Source organism: Theropithecus gelada, chromosome X, assembly GCF_003255815.1.
Source record: "Theropithecus gelada isolate Dixy chromosome X, Tgel_1.0, whole genome shotgun sequence".
Taxonomy (NCBI): Eukaryota; Metazoa; Chordata; class Mammalia; order Primates; family Cercopithecidae; genus Theropithecus; species Theropithecus gelada.
The window spans coordinates 38223818-38246864 of NC_037689.1; the positions used below are offsets into that span (position 1 = coordinate 38223818).

Sequence of the window (23047 nt, forward strand, 5' to 3'; positions counted from 1 at the left end):
TCTTGTTCCAGTACCTGTATTCTAAACAGCCATGCTACTGTCCTTCTGTGCCTCCCTACATTCCAAGTTCAAGGAGACAGGATGGTTTACTGTTTCTTAAGTGCTCGTCCTTGTCTTTCTGGTCCTGTTTACATGCATCATTAGCCCACAGGAAAGCACTCTGTTACAAGTGACTTTAGAAATCACAGTCATTAAAATTGAAAACTTCCATTTAAGCCAGACTGACTACCCCTTTGTGATGTTAAAAGTGTTGCCTCTGAGCTTCCAAACCCCTCTCTATGAGGCCTATTCCAGCTTTTAACCTACCGTGCATGTGGGCTTTTCATTTGGAGCCTCTTGTGATCTTCAAGCTGTAATTTTAGCAAGCAGGGCCCTAAAGCTCTTTAATTTTTTTGTTTACCAGAATTACTCATTACATTTTTGTATGGGCTTGGTAGATGAATTTTCTGTGGCATCTTACAAAATAAGGCCGTAATACCTTATGGCATTAAAAAAAAAGTAGGGGAGGGGGTGGGCAAAACCACCACAAATAAATTAACTGAACAATTAAAATATTTAAATTAGTATTAGAAAGCTTAACTGTAAGCTACAACTAAGTCATCTCAAGCACATCCAACAGAAAAAATTAGAAAGTATACTAGATAAGAATGTCAGGGAATGGGGTAAGGACTGGGGGAGGTGAAGGAGGTGCAGGGCTGGATCCTGTCTTTATTTGAAAATTTGATATTGTGTTCAAATGTGAATTTTTTCATTTTGATTTTTTTTTTTTTTTGAGACGGAGTCTTGCTCTTGTCACTCAGGCTGGAGTGCAATGGTGGGATCTCAGCTCACTGCAACCTCCGCCTCCCGGGCTCAAGCAATTCTCCTGTTTTAGCCTCCCGAGTAGCTGGGATTACAGGCATGGGCCACCATGCCCGCCTAATTTTTGTATTTTTAGTAGAGACGGGGTTTCACCATGTTGACCAGGCTGGTCTCGAACTCCTGACCTCATGATCTGCCGGTCTTGGCCTCCCAAAGTGCTGGGATTACAGGCATGAGCCACCACACCTGGCCTAATTTTGATTTTTTTAAATAATATTGCATTAAAATATTACTGATCCTTCTTCAGAAGTTAGAATTACATATGACACAGCAATTCCACTCCTAGGCATACACCCCAAAAGAATTAAAAACAGGCACTCCAACAAACATTTGCATGTGATTGTTCGAGTATTACTATTCACAATAACCAAAAGGTGGAAACAAATTGTGGTATATTCATACAATGGAATTTTATTCAGCCATAGAAAGGAATGAAGTTCTGACACATGCTACAACATGGGTAAACCTTGCAAACATCATGCTAAATGGAAGCCTGACTGACCAGGGGCTCTTGGTCTTTCAATGCAATAGAAATTGACATGGGGCCAAAAGACTTTTCCCAGACAAAGCACGCGAAGGGTAGAGGATATAGGTTAGCATCATCCGGTTGTGATGATTATCTCGAGTAATGGGTCACCGGGTGGTCTGGCCAGCAGCAACAAGGCTGTAAATCAATTAATTATTCAGCATTCCCTCCCAAGATGGGACACTCTGCAATCTTGGCTCCCTATTTTGGATCTCCTAAGGCCAGTTCCTGGAATTGTTTAAGTAAAAGACATGGTTAAGCATTATGAGAGCACAGAAGAACAATATAGAAAGGCCATTTTCTTTGTATGGCTAAAGCCTCGAGGTTAGCAGGTATGGTGTCAATGAGGTAGTAGTATGGGTTTTATGATCAGTGGGAATGCATGAAAAAATGCTCTAGTGGAGATGAGCCAAAGCCAAGCCCCCTTCCTACCGTCTCAGAAGAAGCTAGACACAAAAGACCACATATATTGTATAATTCCACTTACATGAAATATCCAGAATAGAAAAAGCCACAGAAATAAAAAGGAGATCAGTGGTTGCCAGTGGACAGGTGGAGGGGAAAATAGGGAGTGACTACTAGTGTGTACAAGCATTTATTTTGGAGTGATGAAAATGTTTTGGAAATAGCTAAAGGTGGTGGTTGCTCAGCATCAGTGAATGCAACCAAATTGTTCACTTCAAAATGGTTAATTCTATGTTATGTGAATTTCACGTCGATTAAAATGTATATATACAGGTTGAGCATCCCTAATCTGAAAATCCAAAATCCAAAATGCTCCAAAATTCCAAAATTTTTGAATGCCAACATGATGCTAGAAGTGGAAAATTCCATACCTGATCTCATTCCAGAAATCACAGTCAAAATGCAGTTGAAACTCTGTTTCATGCACACAATTATTTAAAATATTGTATAAAATTACCTTTAGGCTATGTGTATAAGGTGTATATGAAGCATAAATGAATTTCATGTTTAGTCTTGAGTCTCATTCCCAAGATATCTCATGTATATGCAAATATTCCAAAATCTGAAATTCAAAACACTTCCAGCCCCAAGCATTTCACATAAGGGATACTCAAACTGTATTACTGATCTTGATTCCTGAGTTTTTTGGAACCCCCTTAAATTTTGTGTCTGAGGCAAAGCATTATACCCCCAAGTCTTGGACCTATTCAATTTTACTTTTACCAGGAAATAAACAGGGTAAGAAACCGAAATGATCTTGGACCACACACAAATCTGTGGCTCAGTTCCAGGTAACACAGTGACTCATTTTCTTACTCAAAATTACTTACGGCATGTTCCCTGCCATCCTTTCCATACATCACAGCAAAGGCACGGGGACCTGTACTCTTGCTTATCATCCTAACATCCTGATCCACTGGACAAAATATGAACACACTTTCTCCCCAGCGAGGTTGTTGGGAAAAATTTAATCAGCTACAGATATTTAAGTACCAAAGGCTGCCTCTGGAGGGAAAAGAAAACTACCCCTCTGGTTCTGGTTCACAGAAGTATGTATTATCAGATTCCCTGTGAGGCTTTACATCCCATGTTTGCCGGAGAACAGAGGGATTCTGTAAGAGTGTAGTGATTTCTTCAGATAGTTCCTTCATCTTGCCTTCAATTATTTCAGGTGCTTAAAAGAAAAGAATATAAATATTAGCAACACCAGGAACGGAATAATACAAGTATTTCAATATCTCCAGCTAACCTCTGGACCATTTTGACTTGCTCCAAAAGATCTCCATGTTTGAGGAAAAACTAAATAGACACAGCTTTGCATCTTCCCTGATGAACATGAAGAGATCTCACAGGAAAGCAATGAATGCTTTACAAGTCTTCCAAAAGCTGCTGTCTCTGCTAAAGAACAACTTATACAAGTGAAGGCCTGCCATAATGCCTAGGGCAATCCAGGCACTATCTGCCACTGAGCATAAATTTACTGAAGCTATCCAGGCTGGTATTCTAATAGTGCATAATAGAGCAATAGAAAAATAAGCTGCCCTTGGATACTAAGCCTGTCTCTTGCATCTCCCTACAAAGAAATAAAATACTATTTTATTTTATTTCATTTCATTTCATTTTATACAAATCCAAGGAAATCTGCTCTTCTATGAGTGGCCTAGACCAGGGATCAGCGAACTGTTTTTGTAAATAAAGTTTGATTGGAACACAGCCATGCCTGTTCACTTACATACTGTCTATGGTTGCTTTCCTGCTACAACAGCAGAATTGAGTAGTTGCCACAGGAACTGCATGGCTCATAAGCCTAAGATATTTACTCTCTGACCTTACAGAAAAAGTCTGTCAACCCCTGACCTAGACTATTATGACTCTAACCACAACAGCCCCCACGTATACATTTATAGGTGCACTTATATATTTTTTTCCTGGTCCAAGGTGCATTCCATTTTCCCCAAACACTAACTCTGGACAGCACTATGGGCTGTCATGCCTGTCCTGCTAACTGCCAGTCAAACGGGAGCATCTCAAAGGAGCAAGATCCTGTGAGGCAAGTCCTATAATATCCTCCTCAATATCAAGATGAATACAGCTTGTCCATGAGAGAAATGAACAATCCTCGAAGATTCCATCTTACCCTCACAGGCAGTCCCCATTATTCCCAGTCATGAATTCGTTTCAGCTTATTTCCAACTCAGCTATCCTTGGCTCTGAAAAGCTGTCATCACTGGCATCACTGTATCTATCACTAGATTAAAAGAAGAACTAATTTAGCAAGGTATAAAAAAAAACCGGGACAATTATTCAATTTGCAATTTCAAACACATTCCATATTAACCCCTTAGTATGAGAGTAAATACTAAGGAACATTCTTTTAGCACTTTCTAATCACCACAGGAAGAGGTCAGTCCAATCACATGCAATGGCCTCTTTCTTTGGTCAGAGAAACTGATCACTTGTTTTCATCATAAACTGGAAGTTACTTATTCAGAAAATTTTAAAACACATTTCAACTTAGACTGAAATTTATAATCTTCTGAAGACCACTGATCATTTCTAAACTTGAGTGAAAGCCTTGAAAGTAGATTGCCTTCCTGCCACCATAGCTATTGCTTGCTTTCTACTAGATGTGTTATATTAACAAACTGATTTAAAATGAAAGCCTGAGTTGATGGACCCATTTATTTTCTGTGAATCTACTCTTGTCATACTAGGGCCTAAATCTCAGTCCATCTGAGGTTGAGCATCACTTAGTCCTACTCCTACTGATGTCAATTTGTTCTTCAATGTAATAACATAGCATACGATATTATCTGGATTTTCAGTTTATTTGTTTTTTTCGTTCTTCACTCTTCTGATGACAACTGTTTCCTTTGGCAATGAGGGAGTTCAGGACACACTACCCCAAAATATGGCATCTTGGCATATTGCATATGGCCCATAAGCCTAACATATTTACTCTGTAACCTTACACAAAAAGTCTGTCAGCCCCTGACCTAGACTATTATGACTCTAACCATAACAGCCCCCACGTATACATTGCATGAAGCTGAAGGAATTTGAGACAGCGTGTGCAAGAAGTTCTCTCTGACCTTCCTCTGACCTTACCCCCCGAAGCAGGTCATAACACCTAGGAAGGATTTTTTGACCTTCTCTGAAGCAGGTCAAAAGGCCCTCAGGTGAGAGGTACCCCCAACCCCCATAACCAGAGGAAACGAGCATCCTTATCTCTGAAGACACAAGATCCCAGGGAAGAATCTGAATAAACAGGCCTTACTAAGTTCCCCTACTATATTACCATGAGATCACACTCTTTTTGCTCTATTATAACTCTCCATGAGTCTCTAGTCTTCATCAGGTCTGTTTTAGAAACACTAGAGTTTACCTGTTTCTTTGAGTCTTCATTTCCTTATGAAGGTTCCCATAATACTTAAATAAATTTGTATGCTTTTCTCTCTCTTTTTTAGAAATGGGGCCGGAGTGTGTGTGTGAGGGTGGGGAGGTGGTGCCTCACTGTTGCCCAGGCTAGTCTCCAACTCCTGGCCTCAAAGGATCCTCCCACCTCAACCTTCCAAGTAACTGAGATTATAGGCACCTGCTGCTGTGCCCAACTGTATGCTTTTTGCTTGTTAATCTGTTTTTTTGTTATCAGGGCCTCGGCCATGAACCTACGATGGGTAGAGGAAAAACTCTTTTCTCCCCTCTAGCAACATGAAAGGACTAGAGAACAGTGAACACAGCTGCGTATCCCTGATTACATTAGCCAAATGCTATAATTATTTTCAGCTGCAGTTTGGCTTTTGGCTCTGTGTTTTAAGGACCACAGCACCTCCCTAGATCCAGATCTGTGCTGGCCTCTGTGCTGGAGGATCACAGCGCCTCCTCATTACAGAGGAACTAGTCATCTACAATCAGCAAATTGCACAGGAGCTTGAACTTGGTGGTCATGAGGACTAAGACATGCATATTGGCTCAAGACCCAGAAAACACCCTGCAGTGCCATAAAAAATGTGAACGTACTCTCTACACTTGCCTTGAAATCTTTTCTCCTTCAGACCATGTTTTCACTATGATTTTAGGTCAGCAGCATGAAAGTTTTCCCTTCCAACATTCTCATAGGTCCAAGAGTTGGAGAAATAATTTTCACAATCATGCAAATTTCAAAATTAGAAATATATGGAATGTCCCGATTACCTTGAGTCACAGACACTATTCAAAATAGGACCAATTATTGACATAAATATCGCCAGGTTGGGTTCCCTTAGAAATACACCTTCTCCATGAGATAGCTCTGCAACTCAACTTTCCCTCTGAGCTGTGGGCTCTGTTTGTGGTTCCTCTTACTCAGTTCCAAATAAATCAGCACACTGATCCACTCCACTAGAGTTCTACTGATCTACGGAGATGATATTACAAGGAAATGTTTAATGCCTGACCCATCCCCAGGCTTGGCCAAACTTTTGCTGATTTATAGCAATAAAAGTTTGAATTCCCGGCCAGGCGCAGTGGCTCACACCTGTAATTCCAGCACTTTGGGAGGCCGAGGCTGGCGGATCACAAGGTCAGGAGATCGAGACCATCTTGCCTGTTATGGTGAAACCCCGTCTCTTCTAAAAATACAAAAAATTAGGCAGGCGTGGTGGCGGGCGCCTGTAGTCCCAGCTACTTGGGAGGCTGAGGCAGGAGAATGGGGTGAACCCAGGAGGCGGAGCTTACAGTGAGCCGAGGTCGCACCACTGCACTCCAGCCTGGGCAACAGAGCGAGACTCTGTCTCAAAAAAAAAAAAAAAAAAAGTCTGAATTCCCTAACAGGTGAAATGTTACTTTTTCGAGGAAAGGGAACAATTGGAGAAACCCTATGCTGATAGACTAGAAAAGAAAGATTTCACTCTAAACATACTGACTGAATATTAATAAATAAACAAAATAATAGACAAATCTGTATAGACAAAAAGACAATCTGTTTCCTGATTTGCATGCTCACTCCCTTCTCTGACTTTTGAACAAAAACAGCGTAGGTGGTGGGGACGGAGCACTAGAATAAAGAGAGGAGACAGAAGATTCAGAATTGGCAGAAAAGACAACATATGTTAGATAAACATATAAAACAACATACCCTGAAAAGCAATCAAGTAGAAAGATACCTCCTAGTTAGGCTTTAGTTCAGAGAAATCACTTCTACTGGTACATAGGAATAACTGAACAATATTTGGGGGGAAAAAACAACAGCCAAAAAAGTTGATACATCCTATCCATGCACTCTCCCTGCTCAAATGAAGAGTCCTTTCTGGTTCCATGCAACATTTTGTCATAGAATTAGCCAAGAAAGGGGATTTGGAAGTTGCACTCAACTCCCTATCTGAGATGAAATGAAGGTCAAGGATGTTCAAGTGACTTACTTGGCACATAGATCCTTCAAGGTGAAGCCAGAATTCCCATTATACTAGCTCAGGGCACAGGGTGGGGTTTAAGCTGTGCTGCAGGTAGGGCAGTAGGACTCACTAGGGCATGTCCCCTAACACAAGTGACAAGGGCCAAAGGACCGAGGAAATTTCATTTGCTTGGGTGCCAGATTTTACACCCACTTCCGTCCCCATCTCCAAGCCTAGGGAAGAATACAGTGGGCTCATATCTTCCCCCGACACTCCTGGTTGTACTATTTATGAGCCACGTACCTTTGGACAAGTCATCGACTTCTGAGTCTAGAAAAAGTGGCAATAATACCTCCAAACTCACCAAAATGTTTTGAGAGTCAAATTAAACTGTATAAACTTGCTCTGAAAACTATACAAAAATATAAGATGTTGCTATTGATGGGGGTTATATATTCATAACTTGGTATCTCCTCAAAAAGTCATGGAAACACAAAGAACCAATAAAAACTGCTAAGTGTATGATTTTCTGAATTGTTTCCTATGCCAAGTATAATTTCCTACCCACATTAGCAAGTGGACTTGGGCGGGCGTGTTTCTAACCTAACAGCTCTCATTTCCTATCTGACGGCTGTCTGCCCCAAGCTCTGCCAACACATCCAAATGGCACAGGCTGAGTTTAACAAAATGAAGCTCAGCTTGAATTTATTCATCTCCAAGGTTAATGACTGGGTTCACTAATTGTCTTTCATATGTGTTCAGAGACTGGGGGTAGGACAATAAAATAAACCATGACACTCAAGAACAGAATTATCAAAATACACGTTACTGCTGAACTTGCTGATTTTAGGACATTCATCTGCCAATAAAAAACAACTGCTAGAAATAAAATGTGGGTCATCTGAATGCAGACCAACAGTGGCTCTTGCACATGCAATAAAATGTGAGTGTATTCTGTGCTACATATGGGCTGTGAGTGCTACTCTATGCCGGATTCATTTCTGTTTCACACAGAACAAACTTAAGTCAAAAGCTAGATGTATCTGGGTATATTTTCATTTAATTCAAGACATCCAGCTGTATCTTAGGACTAACCTATCTTTTTAAGTAATCTTTTATACACACAAACACACACACATGTTTCTCACAGGGAAGAATTATCAGATATTAGAGTCTTGCATGTTAAATTGTATGAAGTGGCATAAAATACAGATATGTCCCTATGTGTCTTGTTACATTTGAACACGGGAAATTTTTAATTTATTTGTTTATTTAAGACAGTGTCTCAGTCTTTCACCCGGGGTGGAGTGCAGTGGCATGATTTGGGCTCACTGCAACCTCCACCTCCCAGGTTCACGCAATTCTCCTGTCTCAGCCTCCCGAATAACCAGGATTACAGGCGCCCACGACCATGCCCGGTTAATTTTTTATATTTTCAGTAGAGACGGGGTTTCTCCATGTTGGCCAGGATGGTCTCAAACTCCTGACCTCAAGTGATCTGCCCGCTTCGGCCTCCCAAGAAGAGGGGAAAATTTTTAAACTGCACTGTCCAATATGGTAGCCACAAGCCACAGTGGCTATCTAAATTTAAATCAGTTAAAATGAAATAAAATTTAAAATTCCATTCCTCACTTGCACCTGTCACACTGCAAGTGCTCAGTAGCCATGTGTGCCTAGTGCCTACCATATATGATACTGCAGATTATAGAACATTTCTATCAGTGCAGAAAGTTATATTGGATAGTACTGATCTAAAAACAAATGAATAATGATTTTTAAAAAGCAAACTACAGTCACCATGCAATGGTCCTTGTCATTTCCTTTTAAAAAAATTTTTTTGAGACAGGATCTTGCTCTGTCACCCAGGCTGGACTGCAGTGGCACGATCACAGCTTACTGCAGCCTCAACCTCTGGACTCAAGCGATCCTCCCACCTCAGCATCCCGAGTAGCTGGGACTACAGGCACACGCCACCATGCCCAGCTAACCTTTTATTTTTATTTTTTGTAGGAATGGGGTCTCACTATGTTGCCCAGGCTGGCCTAGAACTCCTGGACTGAAGCAATACTCCCACTTCAGCCTCTCAAAGTACTGGGATTACAGGTGTGAGCCACCATGCCTGGCCAAAAGTTTTTTTTAAAGGTCTATCTACCATTAATTAAAATCACAGCAAATATCTCTTATGCATGCATGTGCCTCCCAAATCATGAAAACTCTCTTTTTAAAACGTATTTTATGGTACCTTTCTTGCAAGACAAAACCAAAATCACCAGCAGCAACACAGAAGAATCACTATACTGACAAGACTTTACCACAATGGTCAACATACAGTTCTTTTCTTTTTCTTTTCTTTTCTTTTTTTGAGACAGAGTTTTGCTCTTGTTGCCCAGGCTGGAGTGTGACGGCGTGATCTCAGCTCACCACAACCTCCTCCTCCGGGGTTCAAGCGATCCTCCTGCCTCAGCCTCCTGAGTAGCTGGGATTACAGGCATGTGCCACCACGCCCAGCTAATTTTGTATTTTTAGTAGAGACAGGGTTTCTCCAAGTTGGTCAGGCTGGTCTCAAACTCCTGACCTCAGGTGATCCGCCCGCCTTGGCCTCCCAAAGCACTGGAATTACACACGTGAGCTACTGCACCTGGCCCCCCTTTTTTTTTTCTTTTGAGACAGAGTCTCACTCTGACACGCAGGCTAGAGCACAGTGGTGTGACCTTGGCTCACTGCCACCTCTGCCTCCCAGGTTCAAGCGATTCTCGTGCCTCAGCCACCCAAGTAGCTGGAATTACAGGAATGCACCACCACGCCCAGCTAATTTTTGTATTTTTAGTAGAGACAGGGTTTCGCCATGTTGGCCAGGCTGGTCTTGAACTCCTGATCTCAAGTGATCCGCCCGCCTCAGCTTCCCAAAGCACTGGGATTATAAATTGGGATTACAGACCCACTGTGCCTGGCCAACATGTGGCTCTTGACAAACGAAAGGTTTGTCATAGTGAAGTTTGCTTGTCAAGGACTTCTGGTTCCCAATAAATTCCCCACATAAGAAAACAGATATTCCAAGGTGCTAGGGAAAGGGTATAGGAATGCCTCATATAGTCCACCTTTACACTACCCCAAGGCAGCTGTTAAGCCATTTCTTCTCCATTAACAGAAAGAGGTGGTTGGAATTTAAAATCTTTAAATTTAAAATCTTTTTTTTTTTTTTTTTTTTTTTTTTTTTTTGAGACGGAGTCTGGCTCTGTCGCCCGGGCTGGAGCGCAGTGGCCGGATCTCAGCTCACTGCAAGCTCCGCCTCCCGGGTTTACGCCATTCTCCTGCCTCAGCCTCCCGAGTAGCTGGGACTACAGGCGCCCGCCGCCTCGCCCGGCTAGTTTTTTATATTTTTTAGTAGAGACGGGGTTTCACCGTGTTCGCCAGGATGGTCTCGATCTCCTGACCTCGTGATCCGCCCGTCTCGGCCTCCCAAAGTGCTGGGATTACAGGCTTGAGCCACCGCGCCCGGCCTTAAATTTAAAATCTTTAAATTCCAACCACCAACCTAATAATTATTATCCAACCTAATAATGCGTAATGGCATTATTAGGATTCCCAGCATGCATGACTTCCTTACAATACTTTATATTAAAATCCGTTTCCTGTGAAACAGCATGTTTTAAAAACAGGTTGTCATGTACACAGTTTTCCCCAAAGCAGTGTTACTACTATACTTATTTCCTTCACAAAGGGCCCCTGGAAGCCATAAAATATAAGAGCAATGGAACAAAAACCTAGTCTGCTTTGAATGAGTTTTGTATTTCATAGTAAACAGTAGAATACCACCCAGGCAGGGTGGTAAAAGCACACGGTAGTCTGTAGTACTATTAACTCCATTCCTGTCTGGCACCACACCATCCACACTGCAGTGCACCACGATCTAGTTAAAAGGAGCACCTTTTAACCAACATTTATCCCGCCTCAAGGGAAGGTGTACTCAAATGTGGTCCATTAACGATAATTTACCCTAAAAAATATCTCAAGGTATGGAGTTGAAGTCAAATAATCACAGGGGTAAACGTTTTTTTAAATGTTTAAAAGAACTGTTCGAAAGAAAGCAAAATAGAATCTTTTGTTAATTTCAGTTCACTTTTGCTTGAGGTGTAACAAAGCGGGGAAAGTGGCATTTTGATAGCAGTTGAGTTTATAAAGCACCACCTCAACTGTTCCTCACAGCGACCCTAAGGAGGAGGATCAGGAGGTTTAGGAGTAGTGACTTGGACAAAATTACTCAATAAGCAGCAGACCCAGAAGTCAAATCCATAGCATCCACCCTACTCGTCAATACTGTCCCCACAGAAATAAAATATTTTTGCACCACATGGTGCAGGAATGGCCCCTGGCAACATCAACCATGCACCTCAAAAGTCAAAAAGCAAAGTGATTCCAAGTTTGAAACAAAGTGATTCCAAGTTTCAAACAGTGCTGGAAACAGAATGTCGGATTTGTGCAAGGGAAAAGAGTACCTTACTCTCCAAGTCCAAGAGACAGCAGAGCCACCCAACGTAAGAGAAACATGCCTGGGAAGGTGAAATGCACCCTCTGTGAACAATGGAGGAGCCACTCTCACCTGCGATTCACCTAATAATTCACCTTCGATTCACCACCTTGTCACCTCTGATTCACCTCGTTCACCCAACGATTCCGTGAACAACCATTCTAATAGGATATAGATCCCTATTCCCCTCTCGCTAAGCAGGTCAGGAATGTGTATCAAGAGGCAACAGGCAAAACCCTCTGGGGAGTTCAGGCAACTGCAAGCTGCTCCATATGGATTTGTGTGCATTGTATCCTATAAACCAAGGGAAGCCATGGGGGGATTTTAAGTTCCAAAATAATGTGGGGAGATCATTCCAACAGCAGAAGATGGATTGGGAGGAAGCAAGCTGGAGGCAGAGAGACCAAGTAGGAGGCTTTGCAGTAGGCAAGAGACAGATATTGGAACTAAAGGAAAAGTAATAATAATAGCATCATCATCATAATTCCCATTTAAGTTCCTACCATAGACCAGGCACTATGCTAAGTGCTTTACATTTAGTGTGAAACTTAATCTTCATTTCTGCCATGTCAAGTAGGGACTATTACCATCCCCTTTTTATAAACAAAGCGATGCACAGAAGAGCAAGGTCATAGGCAGCTGGGAAATAAAAGAGCCAGTTTGAAGTCGGTTGACTCAGCTAGAGTCCTGACTCCGGGCCATACTCCCTTGCAGCATGGCAGAAAATAGACAAAAGATGGAGTGAATGCCAACAACAAGAATTGACAGCACCTGCTGACTATGAGCAATGGGGATGAGGGAGGAGGAATCTGAGCTTCCCCAGGGGAGTCCAGGCAGGTCACACTGTGTGGGTGATGGTACCACTTGCAGGAAGATATTAATCTTAATGTTAGTTAATCCTGGCAACCTGGGAGCATTCCCTGGGTTGCAACCACGAAAGAGAGAACAAGCTCTAATGCCAGCATTTCCCACACTGCTGGGACTGTGCGCTTGCAGGTCTGTGCCCTTTCCTGGATGGGAAGGTCTGTAGCTGAAGACCCCTAGAAGAAAGTCCATGGATGCAGGGGAGGGGGGTAGCATTGGGGGTATGAATGTAAGGAAACAACGAAGTGGTATGTTTGGGCAGTTTTCCAGGAAGTGGGCCCACAGCTTTGATCACAATCTCGAAAGTCTGTCACCTCCCAAAATTTAGAGAACAGTTATACTACCTGATGAGTCCCCAGGTCAGGGAACATGTTCTTATTCAAGCGCTTATTCAAGCACCCAGCACAGTGATTGGGATAGAATAAGCTTTAACATAGGGGGTGTGTTGAGTGAATGGTGAAGTGTGCAGTCATTAAAAATGAACTTCATGCAACTTGGAAAAATGCATATGAGGTGTTAAGTTCAAAATACAAGCTTCTGTAATTAATAAAGAATTTATGGTGCTATTCCGAGAACATACGAATATTCTGTTTCTTACAACTTTCACCCAGTGGCTTTAGCATCCACTGACGACCCTTATTTGAATCCATTATTACATCGGAGATGATGTCTATATTTTTAATTGGCTTTTTTTTTCTTTACTTTTGTATTTTCTGAGTATTATTATGGACGCATGGAATTTCAGAAAATGAAATGTGTTGTAATCTAATACTGTCATTGTTCTTTTTGATGTTCAAATTGTCCAAAATAAGGCCAGTGGGAGCCCTTTCAATCTGGCTTCTTTGACCTTGGAAAACTCATACCCCATTCATTTTCAGCTGTTCTCTGCTTTAAATACAGCAATATGTTCTAGGCTCATCTTGTACTCTCCCCGCCCCAGCCCTGGAATCAACCATTTCTTCCAGGAGCCCTAGTTCATTTCAAATTTTTGGTATTTAAAAATCAAAATGGCCGGACGCAGTGGCTCACGCCTGTAATCCCAGCACTTTGGGAGGCTGAGGCGGGTGGATCATGAAGTCAGGAGTTCAAGACCAGCCTGGCCAAGATGGTGAAACCACATCTCTACTAAAAATACAAAAAAATTAGCCGGGCGTAGTGGTGGGCGCCTGTAATCCCAGCCACTCGGGAGGCTGAGGCAGAGAATTGCTTGATCCGGGAGGCGGAGATTTCAGTGAGCCGAGATCATACCACTGCACTCCAGCCTGGGTGACAGAGCGAGACTTGTCTCAAAAATAAATAAATAAATAAATAAATAAATAAATAAATAAATAAATAAAACCAAAATAGAGAAAAACGTTCCTTTGCAAAGGAGATCTCCAGACCGTCACTGTATCACTCTTTCATCTTTTCTGTAGGTTTGTAAGTTTTCAAAATAAAAGAGTTTGGGGGGTGTGTGTATATATATCTAGATAGATAGATAGATAGATAGACAGATAGATAGATACACTCACTATTATTATCACAACCACAGAAAGAATCATATACAGGTATAGGCTCACAGGAAATATTTGAAAATGAGCACAGTAATTATGTTAGGCTGGTGGGTTTGCGGGTGCCTTTTTTTTCTCTCTCTCTCTCTCTTCTAAATTTTCTGTAATGCTACATGTAGAAGTCAACAGAAAACAAAACCATCCCAGGCTAGAAGTCAGCATGTTACTTAGCAGGAAAACCTCGATAATAATATTTGTCACAGAAGAGAGACCAGAGACAATGGTGAATGAAATGGGTTCCTTCTCACCCTGACTGTTGCCAGGACTCAACAAATATAGAGGGAAGGGCTAAGCACGGAGGAGAGAATGGACTTAGATCCTAGGGGAACACAAAGGAAAGAGGAAACGGAAGGAACCGGCTCCAGGTGTGTACTTCCTTTAAAGACTCTCTTATTACAAAGTAGTTTCAGCTTTTGGGTTTGGTCTGAAACAGTCAAGCAAATACAGTGAATCACTGAGTACCTTTCCCTCCTATTGTTTTTGTACCACCCTGCTTCCTGTTTTGCCACAAAAAGATGATTTATCCGCACAAGAGACAGTAATTGCTGGATGGAGACATGGAATCCAAAGTTCCAAAACCAGAATAAAATGCTTCTGAAATGACTCAAGATTCTGGTTTTATGCTTAAAAATATGTTTCCCAAAAAGCTGCATTTCTGCGAACTGCAAACTGAACCCCATCTAAGTTTTTGCTTTCTGATATACATCAAGCACTGTCCAAGGAAGAGAGTTTTACTCTGGTCTGACAAATAAAAACTGGAAGTTGTGCCTAAACTTGGTGTGTAGTGATTGCTCCTAAGAGCCTTGCAGGCAGCCACAGAGACACACATGCCAAAAAACAATCTATGAACTTTAGACTCTGATCCTTCTCTCGTTGCTTAAAAATGGAATCCTAGGCCTCAGGCCAGGCACATTGGCTCATGCCTGTAATCTCACCACTTTGGGAGGCCAAGGCCGGCGGATGGCTTGCACCCAGGAGCTTGAGACCAGCCTGAGAAACAAAAAAACAAACAAACAAAAAAAGGAATTCCAGAAAGAGATTAGACGCTCTGTTTCTAGATTTAAACAAACAAACAAAAAAACTTGCAATTACAAGCACCTTCATATATTCTCCTGAAATTTATTTCTTTTTTTTTTTTTTTTTTTTTTTTTGAGACGGAGTCTCGCTCTGTCACCCAGGCTGGAGTGCAGTGGCCGGATCTCAGCTCACTGCAAGCTCCGCCTCCTGGGTTTACACCATTCTCCTGCCTCAGCCTCCCGAGTAGCTGGGACTACAGGCGCCCGCCACCTCGCCCGGCTAATTTTTTGTATTTTTTAGTAGAGATGGGGTTTCACCGTGTTCGCCAGGATGGTCTCGATCTCCTGACCTCGTGATCCGCCCACCTCGGCCTCCCAAAGTGCTGGGATTACAGGCTTGAGCCACCGCGCCCGGCCTAATTTATTTCTTATAATTACATGAAGCAGTCTCATTCTTTTACATTATGTGTCAGCAAGACCATGCAAATTTGTGGTTGCCTTTTGTATGTGAAACAAATTGTTTAGATACCAGAGGAGAGAGATCAGCAAAGAATTGCAATGATTTATTTAGTGGACCATTATTTCCCATTGGATTTATTTATTTTCAAAATGGTTTGTTAGTTAGACTCATGTAAAAAAAGAGTTAACAGCAGGCCTGAGGCTGCTGTCTTTCAAAGGGCCTGCTTGCAGGGTTAGTTCTTGGCTGGTGTCTGGGAACATGGCTTTCGGAATGTGTGCTCCATTACTAACTGATAAGGTCATTTTGCTGGGCTTAGGCTGTTTATACAAACAATGTGATCTATGGTGAACACCTGCTTTCCCTCTGGCAGTCTGGAATTTTGGTGGTTGCTAGGCAGAAAATGCCTATGTGACCAGCCGCTGAAATATCCCTAAACTCTTGAGTCTCAAACTGGCTCATCTGGGCAGAAACATCACATAGGCATAGTTGCATTTTCACTGCTGGAAGGAAGGCGACCTCGATGTGACTTATCACAGGAAAGAGAGCATAGGAAACATGGAAATGAATTTCTCCAGACTCCACTTATCTTTCCCATTACTGATCTTGCTGTGCATGTTTACTTTGCCACCGTAATAAATATTAGCTATAAGCCTGGGTGCAGTGGCTCACGCCTGTAATCCCAGCGCTTTGGGAGGCGGAGGCACGCGGATTACCGGAGGTCAGGAGTTCGAGCCCAGCTTGGCCAACATGATGAAACCCCATCTCTACTAAAAATACAAAAATTAGCTGGGCGTGGTGGCGGGCGCCTGTAATCCCAGCTATTCGGTAGGCTGAGGCATGAGAATTGCTTGAACCTGGGAGGTAGAGGCTGCAGTGAGCCCAAGACCACACCATTGCACTCCAGCCTGGGCAACAAAAGTGAAACTCCATCTCTAAATAAATAAATAAATAAATATTAGCTATGAGTACAGCTATATTCTGATTACTTTCAGCAAGTCACCAAAGTGTGGGCAGTCTTGGGGGGACCCCCTAAACAAGACTTTTGGTTTGATTTTGCATGTATTTTTAAATAGCTCATAAAAACCTAAAAAATACTGTCCTGAAGCTATTGTGCCCTTGAACTGACCACAACAAGCCTAAAACCAGGTGAAATTGGTCTTCCTAACTGCTGCCATTCTGTAGATAATGAAGTTGCTGAGAATTTAGCTCACTAGCTGTAAATCCCAAAATAATAGTCTTACTGCAACTTCCCAGGCCCTAAAAGATAAATGTTCTCCGCTAGGCAGAATGCAGAGGTTACAGCTCAGGTACGCTTAACTCGAAGCCAAGGATTTTTACACTCCATGCTTTAAAGACATTGGTCATACACGTGCCATACAGTTGAATATCATCAGCGCCAACTTCTGGGAAAGGAAGTCATTATTCTAGTGTTCGTATTCCTTGTCACATTTTTTAGGGTTGATTACAAGCAGTAATCTTGTTTGACAGAAATACAGCCCCAACTCAGCTCACATTACAGCCTGGCATCAGAGGAGTCATTTTGCTTTTCAAAGCTCACTAATCCCATGGAGCTGGACAGAGAGGAGTTGAAGTGCAAGATTCCGCTGGAATCCGGGTGTCTATCACTGGATTAATTCATAGTCACCATCCTTAGTCGGAAAACTCTCTGAAATGTGTCAAGATTAGACTCCCCTGCTACCTGCATTTATTACTTTAATGGGTAATAAACAACCCCTGGGTGCAAGGGAGCCAGGGCGATAAAGATAAATAAGATGCTGGCTGGCCTTAAGGAATGTACCAGTTTGTGGTTGATATACATAGGAATTCCCTCAGTGTCATGGAAGCCTACTAGTCAGCTGCAATTCCAATGTCAGTATCAGAGTTTGGTTAAGAGGTCGTTCCTTCTCTCTGAGACATACTATATCTCACGCAGGAGTCACTAGCAATCAGTTTTCTCAGAAACTACTAGGAAGCTTTTTTTTTTTTTTTTTTTTTTTTTTGAGACAGGGTCTCGTTCTGTCGCCCAGGCTGGAGTGCAGTTGTGCAATCTCAGCTCACTGCAACTTCTGCCTCCCAGGTTCAAGTGATCCTCCTGCCTCAGCCTCCCTAGTAACTGGGACTACAGGCTAATTTGTGTACATTTAGTAGAGACGGGGTTTTGCCATGTTGGCCAGGCTGATCTCGAACTCCTGACCTCAGGTGATCTGCCCACCTCGGCCTCCCAAAGTGCTGGGATTACAGGCGTGAGCCACCACACCCTGCTGGAAGCTCTACCCAGAGACCACCACACGCCATGCGGGAATTGGCAGGCCATACAACACACAGGTGGGCAGTCCACACGAGCCAGACAGGATTTGTATATTAGTTGGTATTTGCAAACAGCCAGATAGTTACAAGTGAATTATTTCTCCCAGCTATCTAACTTGTCCCACTATCACCTTCCTTTCGGTGTGAGAATCTAGAATAATGGGAATTGTAAAATGGCTGCAAAGGGTCACAGCCCATATCTGACATGGGACCACATTGGGATGTCCAATCAGTGGCATAAGCCGTGCAGTCTCAGAACACAGGAAGCTCTTCTTCGGATGAAATCTCTCTTGCAGAACCATGGCACATGAGCCAGATAAAGTGGAGCTGCTCAGCGGAAGCAGGAAAGAGTCTGGAGCCCCCATGGCCTGCTTTCGCAGCAGCCCAGACTCCAGTTCTGAGGGCACAGTTTGAAAGTCAGTGCACTGAAAGGGGTGAACATTAATACAGTAAGATGCCCAAACTGCAAATTATGTGAAGCTGTTCCCATGTGAACATGTGGTGAAAGGAAATGTTAGAGAGCTGCGAGCTTCTCCTAGCAGGTAATGACACAAATAAGTAGGGTTGTGTAACAAGCACACACATGCACACCACACACAGATCCTGCCAGCCCTCAACAGCAACACTGCAAGGGTTGTTTGCCAGAATGAGGGTTGGCAGTGGTAATCTTCTGAACAACATATATCTGGTTATTGTGGTAATAACCCCCACCAAAGTCTATGATATTCTGGATGGTCACTTCTGCTTTTAAAGTTATTAGGTACAATATTCTTGGATGAGAAGAAATAAAAATAAACTCTCCCCAAACTAGTATTTAAATGTAATGAAATTTTGGTGGGGCACAGTGGCTCATGCCTATAATCTCAGCACTTTGGGAGGCCAAAGCAAGCAGATCACTTTAAGGTCAGGAGTTCGAGACCAGCCTGGCCAACATGGTGAAACCCTGTCTCTACTAAAAATACAAAAATTAGCCAGGCATGGTGGCGCCCACCTGTAGTCCCAGCTACTTGGGAGGCTGAGGCAGGAGAATCGCTTGAACCTGGGAGGTGGAGGTTGCAGTGAGCTGAGACTGCACCATTGCACCCCAGCCTGAGCAACAGAGCAAGACCCTGTCCCTAAACAAACAAACAAATAAATAAATAAAATTTCAACTAAATCCCTAAGGAATTTTTTATTCAAACTTGATTTTTAAAAATCATTGTACAGGCTGGGCACAGTGGCTCATACCTATAAGGCCAGCACTTTGGGAGGCCAAGGCAGGAGGATTGCTTGAGGTCAAGAATTCAAGACCAGCCTGGACAACATAGTGAGAGCTTGTCTCTACAAAAATAATAAATTTAAAAAATTAGCCAGGCATGGTGGTGTGTGCCTGTAGTCCTAGCTATTTGGGAGACTGAGGCAGGAGGATTTCTTGAGCCTAGGGGTCCAAGGCTGCAGTGAGCTATGATTGTACCACTGCACTCCAGCCTGGGTGACACAGCCAGACCTTGTCTCTACGAAAATAATAAATAAATAACAGTTTGCTTGGAGGAATAGCAAAATACATTAAAAATGTTAATAATGGTGGGAGTAGAATCGATAAGGTATTGATTTATAATAATGCTATGAAAATGAAAAGGATGGTAAAGATTCAGGTGTAAGAGATAAAATAATCAAAGGAACAAAATAGAAATCCCTGAAACAAAGTCAAATTACTCGGCCGGGCGCGGTGGCTCAAGCCTGTAATCCCAGCACTTTGGGAGGCCGAGACGGGCGGATCACAAGGTCAGGAGATCGAGACCATCCTGGCTAACACGGTGAAACCCCGTCTCTACTAAAAAATACAAAAACCTAGCCGGGCGAGGTGGCGGGCGTCTGTAGTCCCAGCTACTCGGGAGGCTGAGGCAGGAGAATGGCGTGAACCCGGGAGGCGGAGCTTGCAGTGAGCTGAGATCTGGCCACTGCACTCCAGTCTGGGCGACAAAGCGAGACTCTGTCTCAACAAAAAAAAAGAAAAAAAAAAAAAAAAAAAAGTCAAATTACTCAACTCGTTGACAATTTGGCAGGGAAGTGGGGAGCCAAATCCCAACCTCACAGGTTTCACTGAAAATAAAATCCATATCGATTACAGATTTAAACTATGAAACTGAAACCATAAAAATGCTAGAAGAAAACACAGGGGTAGGCCGGGTGCGGTGGCTCATGCGTGTAATCCCAGCACTTTGGGAGGCCGAGGCAGGCGGATCACAAGGTCAGGAGATCGAGACCACGGTGAAACCCCGTCTCTACTAAAAATACAAAAAATTAGCCGGGCGCGGTGGCAGGCGCCTGTAGTCCCAGCTACTCAGGAGGCTGAGGCAGGAGAATGGCGTGAACCCGGGAGGCAGAGTTTGCAGTGAGCTGAGATCGCGCCACTGCCTGGGCGACAGCACGAGACTCCGTCTCAAAAAAAAAAAAAAAAAAGAAAGAAAACACAGGGGTTATTATTTATATAATCTTTCCAAAAGGAAAGATGTTAGGCATAAAGGCAGAAGCCACAAAAGTAAAATATTTGACTACATACATTTTTTAAAAACATAAAAAGGACTAAACTCTTTATGTTTTTGTTTTTTTTTTTGAGACAGTCTCACTCTGTCGCCCAGGCTGGAGCGCAGTGGCGCAATTTCCACTCACTGCAAGCTCCGCCGCCTCCCGGTTCATGCCATTCTCCTGCCTCAGCCTCCCGAGAAGCTGGGACTACAGGCGCCCACCACCACGCCCTGCCAATTTTTTTGTATTTTTAGTAGAGACGGGGTTTCACTGTGTTTGCCAGGATGGTCTCAATCTCCTGACCTCGTGATCCGCCCACCTCGGCCTCCCAGAGTGCTGGGATTACAGGCATGAGCCACCGCGCCTGGCCTAGGACTAAACTCTTTAGGGGGAACAAAAACTACCATTAACAATTTAGAAGGAAAGCAAAATCACTTTGAAAAATATTTGCAGCCTAACAAAGGATTAATGACCTTTATACATAAAGAGCTTACCAATCAGTAAGGAAAATAATACAATACCAAAATAAAGAAAAGATGTGAACAAGCTATTCATAAAACAAACAGCCAATAAACATATAAAAATTCATATATATTAATCAAAGAATCAACAAAAGAAAATCTTTTCACTTATCAAAATGAAAAAAATTTCTAAAATAATACACAGTGTCATCACGATTTGGAAAGCTGACACATTACTACTGTAGGTGTGATTAAATCTTTTTCATGAAGAGGAGAAAATTATGTTTAAGAGAAAAAAACTGATTCTTCACATTTAAAAATTCTATAATGGTATTAACTTTTGTAAGAAACCCTAGCCGGGCGCGGTGGCTCAAGCCTGTAATCCCAGCACTTTGGGAGGCCGAGACGGGCGGATCACGAGGTCAGGAGATCGAGACCATCCTGGCTAACACGGTGAAACCCCGTCTCTACTAAAAAATACAAAAAACTAGCCGGGCGCGGTGGCGGGCGCCTGTAGTCCCAACTACTTGGGAGGCTGAGGCAGGAGAATGGCGGGAACCCAGGCTGGAGTGCAGTGGCCGGATCTCAGCTCACTGCAAGCTCCGCCTCCCGGGTTCCCGCCATTCTCCTGCCTCAGCCTCCCGAGTAGCTGGGACTACAGGCGCCCGCCGCCACGCCCGGCTAAGTTTTTGTATTTTTAGTAGAGACGGGGTTTCACCGTGTTAGCCAGGATGGTCTCGATCTCCTGACCTCGTGATCCGCCCGTCTTGGCCTCCCAAAGTGCTGGGATTACAGGCTTGAGCCACCGCGCCCGGCAAAAAATTTCTAAAATAATACACAGTGTCATCACGATTTGGAAAGCTGACACATTACTACTGTAGGTGTGATTAAATCTTTTTCATGAAGAGGAGAAAATTATGTTTAAGAGAAAAAAACTGATTCTTCACATTTAAAAATTCTATAATGGTATTAACTTTTGTAAGAAACCCTAAGATATTAATAACTACGCATCTTGATTTATTGCTAAAAGCAGTAAGCTGGTTACCTGGAAGACAGTTTGCAACCCTGTTGCAAGTAGGCATTCAGGTTCCCTGTTGCTGCAAGTAACAGCCCCAGGTACGGAGGGGAAGGCTTCATCGGCCTAGAAGAAAACTCAGGATGGAACTGGACACCAACAAAATAAGGATGATCTGAAATGAGAACAATCACGATGCCATTAAAGCAGACAAACAGGAGAACTGCTTTAAAGATCTTCTTATCTTTGAATATGAAAGTTCATTAAATGGCAAGATGATTCTTTAACCTGTTATCATTATAGTCAGTTACTTTCACTATCCATCCATTCCTGCGTGGAATTTGAAATTGTAAAACACATCTTGGAAATTTTACGTGTGGAAGGTGTCAGAGTGAGCAAAGTCAAGCAAAAATTTTTGAACGGCAAGAAGAATTCCGCTTTCCTCAAATCTGCCTGCTTTTTGAAGGCACTTTGTAGATTTATGTTGGTTCGATTTCCCTTGGACTTTGGGCTAACCCGAGGTCTTTCTTTCTTTTAGGTGGCTTCAGGCCATTTCCTGCAAGGTCTTCTCCTTTCCCAGGGTAAGGGTCCCCTGAGATAAACCAGCACAATGTCGACCCACTGGGCTACCCTTGGGAACGCAATGAGGACAATTGCTTTTCTAGTCACAGCTTTAAGTTGGGTATTACTCATAGCACCATAAAACTGAGCATTTTTTGAACAAAGTGATTCAGAGCAATGATCCATTCATTCAAATATCCTGTCCCTGGCTATGACTCAAGCTAAAGATAATAAAATATAATAAGTTTAAGAGGGGGAAGTAAATATAACTTTAAAACTTTCAATGAAGTGCTTTATCAAATGATCTAAAATCTAGTATGGAATTCAGAATCACAAATTCCCATCATTTACCACCAAAGATCCAAAGCTACTACTACAGTAATAAGGAAATTATGATTGAATGCAAATGTCTGCTTTCCTAAGGTAATCATTTAAAGCCCTGCTAGAATAGCTATTATTAAAAAGTCAAAAAACAACAGATGCTGGCAAGACTGTGGAGAAAAGAAAACATACTGTTGGTGGGAATGTAAGTTATTTCAGGCACTGTGGAAAG

At 42.7% G+C, this 23047-nt stretch overlaps 1 protein-coding gene across 4 annotated transcripts in view; it reads right to left on the reverse strand.

Moving 5' to 3' along the window:
• Positions 1-1246: 1246 nt before the first annotated feature.
• Positions 1247-23047, reverse strand: part of CTPS2 (CTP synthase 2) — a 128906-nt gene continuing 107105 nt past the window's right edge. For all 4 annotated transcript variants that reach the window (XM_025373269.1, XM_025373268.1, XM_025373271.1 and 1 more), the window contains 3 exons: positions 21964-22108; positions 3990-4100; positions 1247-3026 (listed from right to left, as the gene is read on the reverse strand). In XM_025373269.1, the coding sequence (XP_025229054.1) occupies positions 4031-4100; positions 21964-22108 (215 nt within the window). In that variant the 3' untranslated portion in view covers positions 1247-3026; positions 3990-4030. The remainder of the gene's footprint in view (positions 3027-3989; positions 4101-21963; positions 22109-23047) is intronic.